Consider the following 18,351-nt stretch of genomic DNA (forward strand, 5'->3'; position numbering starts at 1 on the left):
CAGGTGAACACGACGGCGCGGACGAAATCCCTCCCGCAGAGCCGGACCGGGGTCCCCTCGCCTCTCCCTTCCCCCGGGGCACGCAGCAGGGCCAGCAGCAGGGCCAGCACCGCGGGGCTCATCCTGCAGCCGCGGGCACCGGAGGGAGCAGCCCCGGCAGAGCTGGGGAGCCCTCCCGGAGCCCTCCCGTTTATAGCGCCTCGTCCCGACGGGGACGGGATGTTTGCTGAGAACCAGTTAATCGCTTGTTTCCGGTGGTGCCTCAAGTGCCTGGGGGTTCGGGCCGGGTGTGACGGGCTCCGAGCTGCTTTTGCTATAGGAACGCGGGCAGTATAACGGGTTTATAGGGTACGGGCTGGGAGCGGTGCCCTTAACGAGGGTAAAAAGTGAAAGGGTGCTTAGCACAGGAGCTGCAGATCGTGGGGTTTGTCTCCGCGTGTCTCCCACGCAGCTCGTTGCCCAGTCGTGCCTGGTATCCCTGTGGAAGCAGCGCCGGGTCTTTGTCGGGCAGTGATCCCAGCCCAGAGGGAGCTGAGGGTTCCCAGGTCACCTCTCCACCCACCTGCTGGGGCTGCAGAGGGAGCTGAGGGTTCCCAGGTCACCTCTCCATCCAGCTGCTGGGGCTGCAGAGGGAGCTGAGGGTTCCCAGGTCACCTCTCCACCCACCTGCTGGGGCTGCAGAGGGCCCTGCCTGCTTGGGGAATCACTCATGGCAAAATGATTTCTCGAAGGGGTTTTGTGGCAAATCTAAGCCTGCAGACACCTGGCTGTGATTCCTGGTGTTGCTCCACCTGTGGCACACGGAGCCTGGGGGCACAGCGAGCTGGGCCAGCACAAGCTCTGCACAGCAGTGCAGTTGTTGGGCAGCTTGTGCCTTGCAGGCACTGCCTCCCAGGTGCTGAGATGCCCAGGAGTGTCCCTGCAGTGAGGCCTATGGATGGGGCCCGTGGCCAAAAAGTCACAGAGGGAGAGGCTCTGAGCAAAGCCCTGCACAGCTAGAGAGAGGTCGGTGTCCTTGCTGTGCTTTCCCTTTGGGTAACATCTTCAAGACAGAGGTGGGATCACTAGAGCAGCGTTGCTGTGCTCTGGCAGCAGGGGTGAGTGGCTTGGTTGTGCTGCAGTGGGTGTTGTTGGCTGCAATAAAATGCCTTAAGGAGAAAATTTGTCAATGATGAGGCCAGAAATTTGATGTTTAAGAGCAGCCAGCACAGTCAATTAGTTTCCATGATGGGCAGGGTGAATGATGATGTGTCACAGCCTTGATACTCACCAGTAAACACCTAAGTAAACAGTCATGACCACCCATGGAAAATACATGGTGTATTTTGTTCAGATTGGTAATAATGATTAACACATGATTCACCTTAATGGGTGTCTGCCTTCAGAAAGCACCAAGATGCATTTTATGTGGGGGGTGTGCTTGCATGTTCACTGTAAAACGTGCAGGACACAGAAGGAGGGAAATGTTAATGCATCACAAATGATCTTTAACTTCAGTGATGTGTTTAAATGCTGGGCATTTACTGTCAGGCTAATGGGAGAGTCTGAACATCCTGTATCTATAAAATCCCCATCTCTCTCCATAATGTTTTGGGGAGCAGCAGTTGCCTGGGAGGAAGGACACCTCCCTGCCAGCCTTCCCATCATCCTGCTCCTGGGATGGGGACCCCAGGAGCCCAGCAGGCAGGAGGGGCTGCAGCTTGCTCTTTGTTACTCATCTGTCAGGATGCTTGTTGTTTTCTGTGAGCAGCCCCTCAGAACCCTCTGGTGACACCCCAGGCCAGCTGGTGGCCTGGTAGGGGATGGGTTTTTTTCCCTGTTTCTTCTGATCTGTCCCCAAAAGACACAGCCTGCAAGGTGGGCTGGAGTGTTCCCAACAGCTTTGGGATCTCCAGCTGCTGGGGGTGGCCTAAGGGAGGTGAGGGGATCTCCAAAAACACTCTTCTGGCTCCCAGAGCTGCAGAAGTCCATCCTGGCTCCAGGACCACATTGTGACCTCGTGTGAGGAGCTTTCAGGAGAGTGTCAGTGTGGAACAGTGAATTTAAATGGTGGCTTTGCATTATCCTGATTTGTTAGGGGTTGAAGAGGTTGATCTCTACTTTTGCCTGGTGTGGGGTGATCTGTAGCGTGCAGGGGGACCTGGTTCCACCCTCACTGTGGGGTGGCAGACGGGGTGGGTGTGATGGCAAGTCCGTGCTCCTACTGTATGATTCCACAAGGCAGACTCTGCCTGCATCTGGTAAGGACCTGGGCTGTATTGTGGAGTAGCCTACACAGGAGGTGACTTGGGCATTTTTGCTTTCTGAGTAACCCAAGGAGAGAGGAGACCTTGGAGGGAAAAAACAAGGAGAAAAAAACCCAGGAAGAAATGCCTACGGAGAGCTTTGCATTACCTTATCTGCAGCACAGGGAAGGCCAGCTCTGCATGAACACCCCTTGACCAAGGAGAGGGACTTCCAGGGGAAAATGTAGAGCATTTGAAAGAAGTTTACAACAAGTATGGTTTCAAAGAGAATCTTTAATGATTGAAAAAGAATAAATGGTTTATGTTAGCACTACAGTAAGTCCTTCTCGTTGTTTGCCAGCTGAGAAGTGGTATCATTTAACTGCTGTTAAACAGCTACAAGAGGACTAATGATGTCTGGTAAAGCATCAACCTGAAACACATAAGAAAAGGCAGTGGAAGGAAGGGATGGTGCTGGCAAGGGGTCTCCTCTGGCTAGTGAGGCTCTGGGACTCCCTGACCAGTTATGCCACACGCCCAAAATCAGTGACATTAAGCACTGATATTGTTAGACCTGGGCTGAGGACATGCCCAGAAAATTACTCCTGAATTCTTATTAACTGAAGAACTTCTCTGCTCAGAGGACTTTGAGCTGCTTCATAGGGCTATGTAGGAAAAAAGCAATTTTATTTTCTAAGTTTAATAAGAATGGCCTCACTTTTGGTTTTTAAGGGAAACACCTTTTCCTTTGTGGTTCACAGCATGTGACAAAAGAGGCTGAAAATGACCAGAATTTCTAAATGCAACCCTGGTCATTGCCAGTTATTAATGCTTCATACCCTGAGAATGGAGGTTAGAACATCATTCACTGTCCAACTTGAGGTGAGAGGTTTGCACCATGTAACTGAGAAGGGATTTTTAAAAGTACCAGTCCCACCTCACAAACTGGTGAATCCAGCAAGCCAGAGCTTCTGGCTCAGAGCTGGAAGGAGCAGGGGAGCAGTGCAGGTCGGGGCTGCAGGGAGATCCTGGAGGAGGGATCTACCTGGTGCTGGGGGACCCAGGGTAGTTGCAGGATGTTTTACAATGGACCAGGCAAGGAATGCCCCATGTGGCCTTGGGATAAATGAGCTCTGGTTTAAGCAAAAGTGAAGGGATTGGCAGGTGACCTCAGCCAGCTTCACCCTGCTGCTGACAGGGAATGTGAGCAGTGGTACCAAGGGAGAGGAACCTGGCTGTAAAGCAAGGGAAATCCTCGTTGTCATCTAGGGCAGAAGAGCCCTCACCAGGGTGAGCAGTGGCTTCTAAAAGTGAAGGCACAGCAGAGCCGAAGGGCTGGAGGCTTTGTGGGCACCAGCAAAGCCAGGTGCTCCTGGCGGTGGCCAGGAGAGGGCACATCTCCTGCGTGGTCAGCAGGGAAGGACGGTCACCTGCAGACAGCTCCCCCTGCCTGAGCGTGTCCCCCTGAATCCAGCTGTGGGGAACCTCTGGGTTTGTGATCAAGTGAAATCTGAAGCCTGACATTGCCTTATCTTCTCCTGCAGCTTCTAGTGGTATGGCAGGAGCCACCTCAGGTTTTCATCTGGTTGTGGGATTGTATCCCATTCCACCTGTTTCAGTCCTTATGCTCTTTAACAACCCCCTTCCAGCAGAATGCTGTCCCAGAGAAGCATGCAGCCCTCCAGGACCCCCACCCTCCCTGAGGGAGACCTACCGTGCTGCTGGGAGCAGGCAGGTTCTGCAGCTCCAACACAGAGACCCCTCCCTGGCTGTCTCCCACCAGCAGGCAGTCGGTGTTGGTGGCGAAGAGCACAGACGTGAATCTCCCCCTCGGGCTGGCAGAGCAAGAGATGGGGGGGCTAAAGCTGCAACCAGCAGAGGCAAGAATTAGTGATGCTGCAGGCAGCACTGCGTGCCCAGGTGTCCTGGGCTGGGAAGCCTGGCAGTGATGTCAGCCCAAGCCTTGGTGCAGGTTTGACTGGTTACGTTCTCAGTCAAGAACTGAAAAGTGAGGAGTGTTTTGCCTGGGCTCTACCAGCACTGAAATCCCAGCTGCTGTTAACTAAGATATCCTGATTGCCTAAAATCTGTCCCATTGGCCCATTTGCTACCACAAGGTTTGATGTGTCTCCTGTTCCACTGCAGGCTTCGTGCTGTCATCAATGCCAAGGACAGACCAGCAACAGGAGGCTGCAGGTTCATTCAGCTGCACAGGTGATGTGCACCTACTGTACAGCAGTGGGAAGACACAGAGGTACCTGAACTTCTGATCATTTTATCTTTATAAAAGCTCCAAAGCAGCTCAGAGTTATTTTTCCTTTTTAACTATGGCAGTGGTGCTTCAAAATGCAAGACTTGTAATCACTGAGCAAGCAAATGGCACGGAGTTGTTGTGGCCTGATAGCAATACTGATTAGGCAGCCAAGTGTGGTGGCCCTAGTGCCATGAAGCTTTGAAATCCCCTGATAAAAGTCATTACTTACACGCTGATGCTGAGATCCCAAACTTCCACTCTGCGCTCGTTGGCTGCTGCAAAGATGAAGGCTGATTTTGGAGACCACATGATGTCCAGAACAAAAGCACCGGTGGAAGTGAAAGTTAAAAGGGGTGTTTGTGTCTCTTGGTGCCACAGGAAGATGCTCCTGTCTGCAGAGCAGCTCAGGAACATGTCGGTGCTGAACGGATGCCAAGTGACTTTGTACACAGGGCCCTTGGTGTGAGGGAAGAAACCAACAGGAGCTTCGTGTCATTCTAGAGCTGCAACCTCACAGGAGGGGTTTTTAATACTTCTTAATCCCTGACTGTCCTCTGAGCTTAACAGCAAAACCAGCAGTGTGTTATGTGTACCTGCAGGAAACTGGGATGCAGCAGATGTGATGAGACAGGAGGGATTTTAGGAACAAACAGCAGCCAGCTGGTTCTGTCCCTCACTGGTTGTTGGGAGAAGCTGGTGCTGGAGGGGCAGCTTCTTGGATGAAGCAGAGACTTTCAGAAAAAGAGGTGCTGGCAAAGTCTTTCTCTCAGTAGAGGCAAGACTATTTAACTGTGGTTTGCAGGACAATCAGATTACTGATTTTTTTTTCCTTAAAAATATTCCAGACCTAAAGCTTTAAAACAATTGATGGTACAAGTTTTAATTAATTACTTTTAAAAAAGTTCCTTATAGTGTAGAAAGCAATCCTGTAAGGCTGCTGTTTTATGCTATGGGAGTTCATTCCTAATATAAGAAGTCTGGGTGTCTTTTGTTGCAGGAGTTTAGTAAATGTAAGCAAAGAAACTGTCACATTTGTGAACTTCACTGACCAGTTTCTGCTGTCATTCCTTTTTCAGTGTATCACTCACATTATGGCCTCTGTATGTCTCTAGAAACTGCTCCCTGCCAGAACAAGAACATTTGTGGATGTGACCTTCTTCTGTCCCAGCAAGATAAAGATCAGTATCCTGAAAGAAAGGTAAAAGTAACCCCAGTTGGATGAACCTATTTAGCACTCATCCAAAAATCCCCAGGGGTCTGGGTGAGGTTGGCAGTGACAGTCCCCTGAGGAGCTGAGGTGGAGCAGCCAGGCTGTTGTGTGGGCACAACAGGGGCCTGGCCAGGAGGCAGTGCCAGGGGGACCAGGCTTGCTCTGCCTGTGCTCCATCCCTGCAGAACACACACTGGGACTGTTGACTCCTGAAACTCTTGGACTTCCTGCAGCCCACATGGATGAACACACCAACTCTCCAAGTGCCCTGAGGACAAACCTTCAGCTGGATAAAGAGAAGAAGCACAGCCATGGAAAGTCCTACACGTGGGAGATGCTGAACCATCACATTCCCCCTGGTGTAACCAATATGCAGAGAAGAGCTGCCCTGGGACCTGGCCCAAAGCTGATGTGAACAGCCTGGCTGCAGGGATACAGCTGTTCACACACAGGGGCAACTTGCTTGGTTTACCTTCCATTTGGGGTAGAACTGTTTTTAGGTAAGAAGCAATTTGTTTCAGAACTAAATATGCTTGACATACCAGTGCAGGCCAGTGCACATTAAATGAGATGCAGCTGAGGATCTCACCTCTGCTGCAACAGTTCTGCTGGACAATACTTCAGCAAGGATGGACTTTCTGAACCTACCTTTGGATGGAAGGCAAAGCACATTCCAGCTGCCTGATGAGATATCCGGGTTTCACTTTTCCCTTCTTTCTCACTTGGTAATTCCTTCTTCTCACTTCCTATCCTCTTGATTTTCATCAGATCTGTGCAAATAGCAACAGTTCATGTCAGAGAGGGGTGTGACAGTGCTGAGTGACTCGTGCTCCTGTGGAATGCTCAGCAGCTCTGCAGGGTTTTGTGTTTGAGAACTGGTCTAAAGAACATCACCAGCAAGGAAATGAAGACATTGCCATTCCAGGGGTCATCCCAGTGTAGAACAGCTGCAGGGGAACATGCTCACCAGTGCAGTCCAGTCTTTTCTGTACAAACCACTGGGTTACTCGGCCATCTGCTGAGATGCTGATCAGTCTCTCCTTTCTGCCATCTCCTGCTGTGCCTCTGTCCTGTGCCACCCACCTCAGTTGCCACACGGGGCCTGTGTGTTTGTTCAAGGAGTCACTGGGGCAAAAAATGCACGTGGTAAGTCACATATGGACAAAGACAAGACAATGTGTTTGAAAAAATCCCTAACCTCTCACTTTGTAATGCATGTCAAGTCTTAGGACAGAAATGTTATTTAGCTTTTTGTTGTTGTTGTTGTTTAAATTGAAATCTATAAATTAGCCTTTTCTCCAGGAAACTTTTTGTTGTCTCACATGTTTGATATTGAGTTTCAGGGCACTGCTCAATCTGCTTCCATGCCTTTCACTGATACCTGGTCATGAAATGAGTCTGCACCTTGTACCAAATTGCCCTAGACCTGGGGAGCTGCCAGCATGGCAGATGTCTCCCTGATCACCCCCTTTCCCTCATTTTCTTCTTAATTCCTGCTCATCCCTCACTTATTCTGATATTCTCTCCATTTTTGGCAGATGGAATCAGTGGGAAAGCACCAAAAGCTGCCACTGGTCTCCCACAAGGACTGATTGCTGGAGCAGGATTGTCAGAGTTAGTCCCTGGAGTATAAAACGATACCTGGAGGTAATTTGCTGTGTTTTTGTGGATTGTCAGAGCCCACTCCACATTTGTTTGACCTCTCCAATGTGGGGAACTCTCTTCGGATGCACAGCAACAGTGCCAAGAGTTTCATACCCCAAGTAAGGAGCACTCACAACTCTTGTTGTGGGGGTCACTAATCCCTCAGCTTCCTCCCTGTGGACATTTCCTTACGTGTCAAGACGTGACCAAGGTGGGAGGAAGTGGGAAATCAGAGCCTTACCTGCTGTCTGAAATGACAGTGTCCTTGCAGCTCTGTACATCATAGATGGCAACAAAACCATTGTACATTCCCACTGCTAAGAGGTTTGGGTTGGCCATGGAAAAATCCAGAGCAGTTACTCCGTGTTTGCACCGGAAAACACGCTCGGGCCACTGAGCAGCAGAAAAACACAAGAGTGTTCTGGTTAGTTCCTTCATTTACCTCAGTCTTCTCAGCACTGGGTCCTGCTCTGCCAAGCTCTGCTGGAAAGTGCAGGTGCTGATGGTACCATAGTGACCACTCCTGGACAGAAATGAGGCACCATGTTCTAAATGGATTCGTTTATTTCTTGCTACAACTGAGGAAATTAGGAAAAAACAACAACTATCCAGAAACATGACACTGTAACATAAGTGAGATGGGGCTGCTCCAAACCAAATACCTAAAGGCCAAGTTCCCTGAGATCCAGCTACATTGAGAACAGTGTGTGGGTTTTGTTTGGTTGATTTGGGTTTTTTTCTTAGCATTTTTAGAACATTTCTCCCCTCATTTTCTATCTTGTAGCATGGAAGTAAATACCTTTCCAGTGACAGAAACTTAGCTGAAGGTAAAATGCAATCTAATGGACTTCAGGTAATCTCTGAACTCCTGTTTTCATGGACTTCCTCCCTGTAGCCAAAGAACTGGTGCAGATCTCAGTGAAACTAAAAGTGTGTGATTTGATGGCAATCAGATGGTTTTTGCTGTGCCACTTTGTGACAGATTTCCAAGACTGATTTATTTTTTTAAAATGGTTATAAAGATATAAATGTTACCTCTATGAAATCTGCTGTCTTTTTGACTGCATTATGAGAAGTTAGATGAGATCATGATCATTAATGATACACTTTTTATTTTCCTAACAGAACATGATGGTACAAGAGAAAATGGTTTGGAAAGGATCAGCCTTAAATTTAAGACCCAGATCTTCTCTGCAAGCCTTGAACAGATGGTCTCAAGATTTTGAAGAACAAAAGGTAGGTGGATTTCTTTTCCCACTTGGCTGTGCTCAGGACTCTTCCAGTATAAGACAATTTCTACACACCTGGGTCTACCCACAGGAATAATGGAACAGATTTACAGTCTCAGGTAGGTTACCCGAGGGACTGGAAATGAGATACTGAGACCTGCACTGCTGGGTTGCCTGGTACTACCTGGGAACTGGAACCATCTGTTCATTGTTTGGTGGCCTGTGTGCAGTGAGTTCAGTTCCTGGGAACAGATGTCCACGTTGCCAAACCACCAGTCCTGCTGGCAGTGTCAGCTGGGAGGATGGGCAGGCACAGAAACTCAAGTGCTTCCCATGGGCACTTTCTTTGGGTCAGGATTTAAGCCCCTTGCTAGTCAGAATCCATTTTGCAGAGATGTTTGGGCTAGCAAATCCAGCCTCACTGGCTAGGTCTTGCTTTTTGGAACAGGAAGAGGGAAATAAAGTAGCAACAGTAGAGCAGAAAAATGCATTGAAGGGGGGAAAAGAAAGAAAGCAAACAGGCTGCTCATTACCATGGGGTTCTTCAGTGACCAGCAGCAAGCCAAGCCTTCCTTCTGCTCTTTAAAACCAAATGCTCCATAACCAACAGCTAAAAGATCCTAAAAGCAAAGATTAAAAGATCTATCTCAGGTTAACTTGAAATTCAGCAGTGTATTTCTAAAAGGCAACTTTCTGTCAACACTCACTCTCAGAGCAAAGTCTGGAAAAATCCTGCTGATGTCATAGGCAAGAGGGATAACACACAAGCAGCACAGAATTTCCAGAATTCTGGGAACAGGTTCCAGTGAAAGTGCATTCATAGCCCCTGTCAGTTGTGTTTGCAGTCCCCCTTTCCAGAGGTGAACAGACAGTCTATAACCATATTTTAGTTTTTAGTGGAATATATAATAATACTCCTACTTTCCTCTCTCAGTGTCAGCTGCAAAAGGAGCTTAGAGACCACCTCCAGTCCCTAAGTTTTAGCTCCCTACAGTGGGGGCCAACGAATTCCATTTGTTCCTTCCTATAAGTGGAAGGAAGAATCAGGAGCAAAATTTTAGTCTTCAACTCCATTTATTTTTTCCTACCCACAACAAGTAGTTTGTGCAACTAACTCCTCAGAAGTAGGTGTTTGTTTGCCCTGTAATTCTAAGGCTGAAGTCTCCAAGTGTGTCCAGCTTTAGAATATCAGGTGTGCTAACAGTATGAAATGCTCTGTATTTTCTCTCTTTTTTTTTTCCCTTGGGGCAATCTCGCTGGTTTTTAGTTTCTCATCCTCACCTGCTTTTTACCTTCCTTCCATTAATTAATGTTGTTGTGGCCATAGGAGAGCTCAGTTGGAAAAGCTGACCCTTAGTTACCCTGAAAGTGGAGATGTCAGAGTCATTCTCACCCCCACTGCAACTGAAATAATTAAAGCTGGGCCAGCAGCTCAGAAAGCTGTGCCTGTTTTTATGCAGCTTATCCTGCCAGTCTGATGAGTGCTGCTTGCTGGGGGGCTGACTGCTAGAGACAAAGATGTGGTATCAAAACCATCATGAAACTCCCTCAGTGGTGAAGTTTATCAGGAGGGGTTTGCATTTCAACTTCCATCTCTAAGACAGGACCACATCTGTTGTCTAAACGGTGTTGTTCAGGTGGCTGCTCATGGTAAACTGATCTATTCTGGGCCAGTTAAAGCTGTTGTGAAACAGTGGTAGGAAAAGCCTAGTGCAGCTGTCCAACCTGTGGAATAAACCAGCATAGAATGCCAGACTGGTTTGGGTTGGGAGGGACCTTAAAGATCATCCAGTCCCAACCCCCTGCATGGGCAGGGACACCTCCCACCAGCCCAGGCTGCTCCAAGCCCCATCCAACCTGCCCTTCAACACTGCCAGGGATGGGGCAGCCACAGCTTCCCTGGGCACCCCGGGCCAGGCTCTCACCACCCTCACAGCACAGAATTTCCTGCTAATATCTAACCTGAATCTCCTTCTTCCAGTTTTAATCCATTCGCCCTTGTCCTCTCCCTCCCTGCCCTTGTCCCAAGCCCCTCCCCAGCTTTCCTGGAGCCCCTTCAGGCACTGGAAGCTGCTCTAAGGTCCCCCTGGAGCCTTCTCTTCTCCAGGCTGAACACCCCAGCTCTCTCAGCCTGTCTCCAGAGCAGAGGGTGGGGTGCAAAGGCAACCTCCCTGATGGTAGGGATGAACCCATCTCTCTGAGATCCCTTGCAACAAAGCCCATCAAAGCCAGGGTTTACTGACACCAACAATTGCTGATACCATTTTGGAACAGCTTAGGAGGAAGAAGTTGTTACCCACGGGGTTGGCTTTGCTCCAGGCCATGCTGCTCACGCTGTGACCCTCGGTTAAATCACACTGATACGACCACAGCTGCTCCAGGCTGGGGAGCACAGTTTCTTCTGGTGCCATATTTAGATATGCCAGAATTGATGGGTGAATGAAGGCTTCCTCCTCCTCTTCCTCTTCCTCACCCTCCTCTTCCTTCTCCTCTTCCTCAGCCTCCTGTTCCTTCTCTTCCTCAGCTTCCTCTTCCTTCTCCTCTTCCTCAGCCTCCTCTTCCTTCTCATGCTCTTCCTGTTCAGCATCTTCTACAGCTTCTTCTGTGTCACTAGTGTCTGAGGGAACATTGGGATCTAAAATGCACCAATTTCGAGGCTGAGTAGTAACATTTCACTTGTCTAACTCCAGTCACTCACCTCAAAAGAAAAAAATGCCCTTTCAGCAACCATTTTGCAGCCAAAATAAAGAATATTTGAGGAATTAAGACACTTTGACTTGTAAAGCTGTGACTGACACGTTGCCAGGGCCATAGGAGAGGCTGGATCAGGCTGCAGGGGGCCAGTTATGCTCCCAGTGTTTAACAAGTGGATCTAGCCACCCAGCAACAAGTTAAGAATTTATGTCCAACCCCACCAGGAATGTTTCTGATCTCTCATATTTAAAAACTTGTTGAAACAGGGATTTTTCTTCCAGTCAGATGCCAAATTGTCAAGAGCCAGATTCCAGCCCTGATGCTGTGACACTGCAGCTAAGCTACAAGGTGCTGTACTAAGTTGCTCATTATTTGGGAAAATTAAGTGCAGACCATGTTTTTAGGCAGTGTTTGCAAAGTACCTTTTTGTTTGTTCTGTTTCTTTGATGTAATGTGCAAATCAGACATGGATCTCAGATCACTGTGAACTAAATAAATGCCACAATAACTTGCCATATAGTCAGAACAAAAAGTCCTCCTGGCCAGGATTGTGCTCCAGCTGTAGCTTGTTCCTGAAGAGTGACCAAATATAATGTTGCCTGAGAAACTGCAACTCTCTATGGCACAAATAGGTACAGTAATACCAGTGTGAATCTGCCTTTTTTAGAAAAATAACTCCCTGTGCTAACTTGGAACTCCTATAAAAGGTAAAATATTACATAGCACTTGGGTCCAGGTAGTGCCTCTTAGTCTGTAATAAATGTACTTCATGTTAGATACTGGACCAGAACTGTTTACCATCAGTCTCCCTATAAAAGAGTAATTAAAAAAACAACTGTAAAAGGCATTCCAGTGCAAAAAAAAAATATGGTTGGAGAAGTAGCAGGATTAATCTGTACTTCAACTGTCAGGAAACAACTTTGATCAGTGTGTGGTGATAAGGGGAGATGAGCCAGCTCAGAACTCATCTCTTCAGTTCTAGTGGAGGGATGTCTGTTAAAGTGAGTGTAAAGCTGCAAAGGTCATGTTGACATCCCATAAACTCCTTTTTTTAAAATCTGTTTCTTAAATGAGTTGTCACCTGCCAGGACACTGAGTGAGGGACACAACTCCTTGTGCTGAAACCAGGTGCCTGAGACAGAACAGACCTGTGAGGACGGGCAGCTGCCGGTAGGCTGCGAGTTGGGGTTGAAAGATATTCTCCATTAGAATTCTCTCCATGACAAATAAATCCCTCTGGAAGTTTTCTGATGTTAATATAGCTTCTGACTGGCATCCCTCCTCCTTGTGCATTCCAGCAGTGGCTCTGGTGCCTTCTGCTTTTGATGGATATTCTCCTCCCGAGACATGGAACGAGTCGTACAGGTCCCAGGAGGTGACTGTCATCCCTGGAAAGGAATGACACTGGCTGATGCAAGGCTCTTGGTGGGGTGTGCAGACAGCTGAGCAAAGCTTCACTTCTTGTCCTGCACTCCCAGCTGTTTGGCAGAGGGACTGTGAAACCAACTGAGGGTTGGATAAGGCTGGAGCAGCAGCTGCCTCGGGGTCTTCTGGGTGCATGGTTGCCCTTCTGCAGGGCCCTCTCCCAGGGAACACAGCTCCCTAACCCTGCCTCTGGCTGCTCAGGTTTTAAGGCACAGCTTGGAATGAGCCCTTCTGATGCTCAAGGCACTCAAAAAAGAGAAAGAAAGGTTAATTAATATCTATTTTACTTCTCCTTTTGATATGAATGAGGTATTTGGCAATGACCACATAGTGGCCTTCCAGTACCTGAAGGGGCTCCAGGAAAGCTGGGGAGGGACTTTTGACAAGGGTTTGTAGTGAGAGGACAAGGGAGAATGGATTAAAATAAAGAGGGGAGATTTAGGTTAGACAGTAGGAGGAAATTATTCACCATGAGGGTGGTGAGAGCCTGACCCAGGCTGCCCAGAGAAGCTGTGGCTGCCCCATCCCTGGCAGTGTTGAAGGGCAGGTTGGATGGGGCTTGGAGCAGCCTGGGCTGGTGGGAGCAGACAGATCTAAAACTGAGATATTCCTCTCTAATTGTTTTAGAGCATTGAGGTTGAACATTTGGTAAAATTGCATCTATCTTGTGAGACAGCCAAGATTTTCTGCTTTCCCCGAGATTTAAAACCTCATAAGAGAGGTTCTCTTCTTTGCATTATGGCAAATAGAAATAGAAATGAATGTCACTGAAAAATCAAGGAGGGAAAAAAAGGAACTGTGTCCTTTCCTGTTTCCAGAGTGTAGCTGAGTGGGAAGTTCCTCTGCTTGCAGAGGGCTGAGGCAGGAAGACCCAGCAGCTCAGCCAGCACAGCCACTGTGCTGTCATACTGAGACAGGGCACCAGGACCAATGTTCAAGCTATAGGAGGGGCAGAAAACCACAGGCCACCTCCAACCACACCAGAACTTCAAGCTCTGGAAGTGAAAGTTGAGGAAACATCCTAGAGATAGAAGAAAAAAAGCCCTTTCCTCAGTATCCTGCCTGTGTGCAGGGGGGTCTTCTGAGGTCCCACCAGCCAGCTGTGTGCTGGGGTTTTTCCAAGTGAATATTTAATAAGTAAACTAAATATAATAATGATCCCAGCTGCCAAGGGTACAATGTAGTCAATGGGAGCCTGTTTTGATGAAATACCTTTTCCTGTGGAGCACTCTGAGGTCTTACCTCTGTCTTCCATGATGATTCTGTCACACTGCACCTCCTTGTTCTTTGCAGCTCCTTTAAGGGTTTGCATTGTTTTTTCTACATACTGATCATTCCCAGGTCTGGTTTTGCACATTTCAACATAAATCTTGTTCCTCTCCCTTGGGAAAAAAAACCAAACACACCAACAAAAGTTTATATTGACTTTCAGAAAAACATTAGTATTCAACTTCTCAGTGTCTTTAACCCCAAGTTGGACAGGATACTCCATGTCATACAATTAATCCTCTATTTTTTTGGATTGCCAGATTTTATTTCACTCTACATTCCATCTTTCAGCAGGGGTTTGTTGACCTCATGGTGCTGTTCCAAAGCAGAGATGGCCCAGGGAGGGAGGCAGCAGCATACCCCCCTACTCCAACTACCTTTGACCTTTGGGGGAATTCAGAGGGAATTCAGAATTCTTGTAGCTCACCACTTGGCAACAAAAGGCTGTGCATCCAAAAGACAACAAATGAAACTAGTACTTTGCTGTTTCAGCCAGTCCTTAGGGTCTGTAGGAATGGTCAGTGGGAATTCTGAGCCTTTTTCCATTCTTTTGGTTTTGATATTCTAACAGCAGACATAGGTGATACCCCATCTTAGTTCACCAACAGGTGGCTGTGCTCAGGTAGAGTCACTGTCTGTCCCTCTACAGGCAGTATGTTCTAAGTGATTCACAGGGTGCTCTTCCTTCTTCCCAAAAATCCCACCAGTATCATTCCCAGGCAGGGGGCTTGGAGTCCCACCATCAAGTTTGTGTATATACTAGCAGAAAAAACTCCCTTAGATAAATTGTAGAGAGCATCCCAAGCTTTGGGGCTTGTGTCTACAAAAGGTGGGGGACTCCTCCCTCAGCCTGACACCCATCAGGGGGAGAACTTTGCTGTGCTCTGGCCCAGTCAGCTCCTGGGAAGGATCCAAAACTTGCATGTTCTGAGTTAAATCCCTCCCAAAGGTCATGGCAGTGCAGGGAGCAGACCCTGCAGTGGAAACACACTAGATGCAGTGAAGGGAGATGCAATATTTTACCAGGCAAGGTGACAGGTGGTGGGCTGAGGTTCCCTCTAGCTAGAAGCTCTGTGAAGAGCTTCAGAGGAAGTCAAGACCTGCTTAGTCTGTGCATATCTTGGTCATTAACAAGTGATTAGCTGTAGAGCTACACACAAGAACCAGTGCAGAGGTTTGCAATTTCTTACTGTTTTCCTTAAAATGACATTGCATCATGGGTGTGTAGCACACTTCTCCAGCTTCTCTTTCCCCCACCCCCTGCTTTTGCTGATCTGCCTTAAGGTATCAGTGAATGAGGATATGAATGTGATCAACAAGACACAGTGATAAGGAATTGAGGCTGTTTGGCAAAAGAGAGACTTGGGCCCCACGTGGCTTTAGACAAGGTGACATGAGAGCCTGGAGCAGCCAGAGCTCTGCAAGGTGTGAGCAGCCTGCCCAGGACTTGTCACCAGCAGAAAGTGGGTGTGCTGAGCTCCCCACCTGCACCTCCCCAGGCACTACTGTACATACAGCACTCTTGCAGCCTCTGCTGACTCTGTGGACACCACAGCAGGTGCCATCTGCAACATCCAGAGAGTTTCTGTCTCGGTCAGGTAGATCTCCACTCTTCTCTCTAGGTCTTCTTTTGTCAGTTCTTCTGTTATCTCCTCACACCTCCCCTGCACACCTGAAAAATGACACGAGGTTAACAAGCAAGACCTGTTCTGCTCTAACTTTAAAAGAAGACAAATTCATTCTAAAGGGATTGCTAACGATCAGGAGCCAGAACTGGTGAGGCACCGAGTTCCTCTGAGGTGCTGGGCATCTCACCCACGCTGCTGCAGTGCCTCACCCATCACAGTGCTCCTCAGGACTGGTCAGATCTCTAACTACATGATGTTTGCTCTTTACCAGATAAGCCAACAGTTGTGTCTTGCTGAGAGCCAGGCTCTGCTGCTCCATCTGGCACGGACTCCGTTCCGCAAGCGTTGGATCCAGGAATGCTGCTGCTTCCATGTGTCCTTCAGGAGCAAAGGAAGAAGCAGAAATGGCAGGTGAGACCCCAGGTGCCTTGTAGCAGAGCACTACAAACGAGCAGCTGTAGCAGGAGAAACCTGGGAGGACTGTGGGAGCACACAGGGATGCTTGTCTTGTGAAGAGAGCCACAGAAGGCTCAGGAAGGATAAGGCAGACTTGGCTTGGAAGAGACTTTCAAAGGAAGAATTCCTCTGACAGCATTTCCCAGGGCATGCAGCAGCTAATGGAAAAGAAGCTGTTGAGTTCTCAGGTTCATTCTGAGCATATAACAAGGTGAGGTGTTGGCACACCCTGTGTGACAGGGCATTCCCACAGGCAGCTCTGCTCTCCACCAGAACTGAGATGCTCTGCCTGTGCTGAGATGTCTGAACTGCACCAGAAACTCACCTGACGGGATGAGCTGTGAGAACTAGAACTAAAACTCTGTTGGGTTTGGCAGCAGATTCCCTCAGAAGCTGAGCATGGGCAATCATAGATACATAAAAGGTATTTGAAAAAGGCTATTTGAAAGATTTGCATTTAAAACCCAAGTTAAACCACTGAATTTTGTCTTTTAAATGAAGAACTACTATCTCAAAAAAGGATGTGTTTATTTTGCAGGAGAAGTTTTGTATTTTTAAGTCAATTTTTGGTGTGTATTTGCTCCCTACCTCTGGGATTATCCTTTAGAATAACCAGCCTAGGAAACATGACAAAAAGAGAATTCTCAGAGAGCAGTATTTTCTTCTCAGACATCAGGGTGGGATTAACTTTGCCAAAGAAAACAGTAAATAACACTTTTCTTTAATGTGTATATTTTTTTCTGGTGCTGGCTTTGCCAGTCCTTTAGGCTTTGACTGAACAAACAGCATCTCCTCTCCATCCAGCTTCAATCTTCACACACTGTGGGATGAAGTCATGGGCTCCATCCGTTTTAATCTTAAATGCAAACAGTTACTTGCTTTCTCTTGCATGATTTAGTTGAATTTGTCAGCCTGAAGATAAAGTGGCCCAAATCCCTTGACTTTGTTTATCCCCTCTGTACTGAGGGTTTGCAGATGAAAGCCAGGAAGCAGTGGAACATGTGATTTAGCAGTTTTAACCCAAAAGTTTTTTGTAGAAAACCATTTTTTTAAAATGGATGAACATCATCACACAGAGGTAACTTGCTTAAAGTAGTTTAAAATAGAGGATTCTTATCATGTTAACAGTATTTGAGCTGAAAGAGTCAAGTTTATAAAAAGGCTGAACTGAGTAAGTACCTTGAAAACTGACAAAATGCTTTAAAATAAACATGTAACCCTTCAGTGAAACCACACCTTTTGTTTCTAGAGCTTTTTTTCCCTACCCACAGCCACAGGGGTATTGATATATTGAAGGCTGTGGAAAAATATGCTTGGGGAGGGCAGAGAGCACCTGCAGTAGGTAAAGGGAGGGTAGGAACAAGCTGCAGATGTGCCTCAGCAGAACACATCCTGGGAGGTGTGTCCCTGGGGTTTGTTCATGGGTCTGGCTATAGGTTCCAGCAGAACTGGGTGTGGAAGCTGGTGCAACCCCTGCAGTGTGGGTGTCTGCACTGGGGAACTGAGTCTCTCTAACAAAGGTCCGTTCTGGCATGTTACATTAAAAAAACATGGTTTAGGAAGGAGAACTTGAATAAAATTGGAGCTCTGACAGGAGCACCCACCTGTCTGCATGAGCCTGTCAGTGGTGATGCTGACACAGTCACAGGTGGTGACAAATCCTATTGATTGTTTGTAACTATTCCTCAGATTCCCAGTGCTGACTATCCCAGAAACATCCAATCCCAGACTGGTTTGGGTGGGAATGGACCTTAAAGCTCACCTAGTCCCAACCCCTGGGCATGGGCAAGGACACCTCTAACTAGATCAGGTTGCTCCAAGCTCCATCCAACCTGCCCTTCAACACTTCCAGGGATGGGGCAAGTTGACAGGCACGTTTGTGCAATTTGCCAGCTCAGTATGATGATGAGCCCTGCACAACCATTCCAGGCAAGTGCCCTGTGAGGCAGGATTTAAGAAACAACAGGTTGACTTACCCGGGGAATGAACCTAGGTTGGCATTCCCTCCTGCTGGCTGCTGCAAGGGAAAAGAAGAGGGAAAAGCAGATCCTGCATCCCCAGAGGAAGCAGCTGCTGTCCAGAGCTTGCCTTGCTGGGAAGTGTTTGGATCTGGATGGAAGAGTGGACGGGGTGTCACATCCTTCCCCTCATCATCAAAGACCTGAGGAAATATTGGAATAATTACAGCAGTTTCACTGTGTTCCCACAACCAGGGGCAGTGATGACACTTGCAACGTTTTATCTTGCCTGCAAGAAAAAGAAGACCTGGATCCAGGCAGGACCCTGGTGGAAAAGGGAGGTAACCCCCCTCTGCAAG

The 18,351-nt window shown here is 47.9% G+C and overlaps 2 protein-coding genes across 2 annotated transcripts in view; both read right to left on the bottom strand.

The window, feature by feature from the left end:
• RLN3 (relaxin 3) overlaps positions 1 to 122 on the bottom strand; it is a 2,596-nt gene extending 2,474 nt beyond the window's left edge. The window contains exon 1 of the mRNA XM_010007982.1: positions 6 to 122. Coding sequence (XP_010006284.1) covers positions 6 to 122 — 117 coding nt within the window. The remainder of the gene's footprint in view (positions 1 to 5) is intronic.
• A 115-nt stretch (positions 123 to 237) lies between these two features.
• On the bottom strand, positions 238 to 18,195 carry WDR78 (WD repeat domain 78; the record flags this gene model as incomplete). Its single annotated transcript, XM_010007983.1, has 14 exons — positions 238 to 369; positions 3,940 to 4,090; positions 4,709 to 4,935; positions 5,568 to 5,666; positions 6,338 to 6,459; positions 6,657 to 6,814; positions 7,575 to 7,726; positions 9,096 to 9,182; positions 10,863 to 11,119; positions 12,405 to 12,644; positions 13,924 to 14,063; positions 15,466 to 15,622; positions 15,847 to 15,956; positions 18,119 to 18,195. Coding segments are annotated over 14 exons (2,109 nt in total), but the record flags the coding sequence as incomplete, so codon positions are not given.
• Between the last annotated feature and the right edge of the window lie 156 nt (positions 18,196 to 18,351).

This window comes from Chaetura pelagica, unplaced genomic scaffold (assembly GCF_000747805.2).
Source record: "Chaetura pelagica isolate M959 unplaced genomic scaffold, ChaPel_1.0 scaffold212, whole genome shotgun sequence".
Classification (NCBI taxonomy): Eukaryota; Metazoa; Chordata; class Aves; order Apodiformes; family Apodidae; genus Chaetura; species Chaetura pelagica.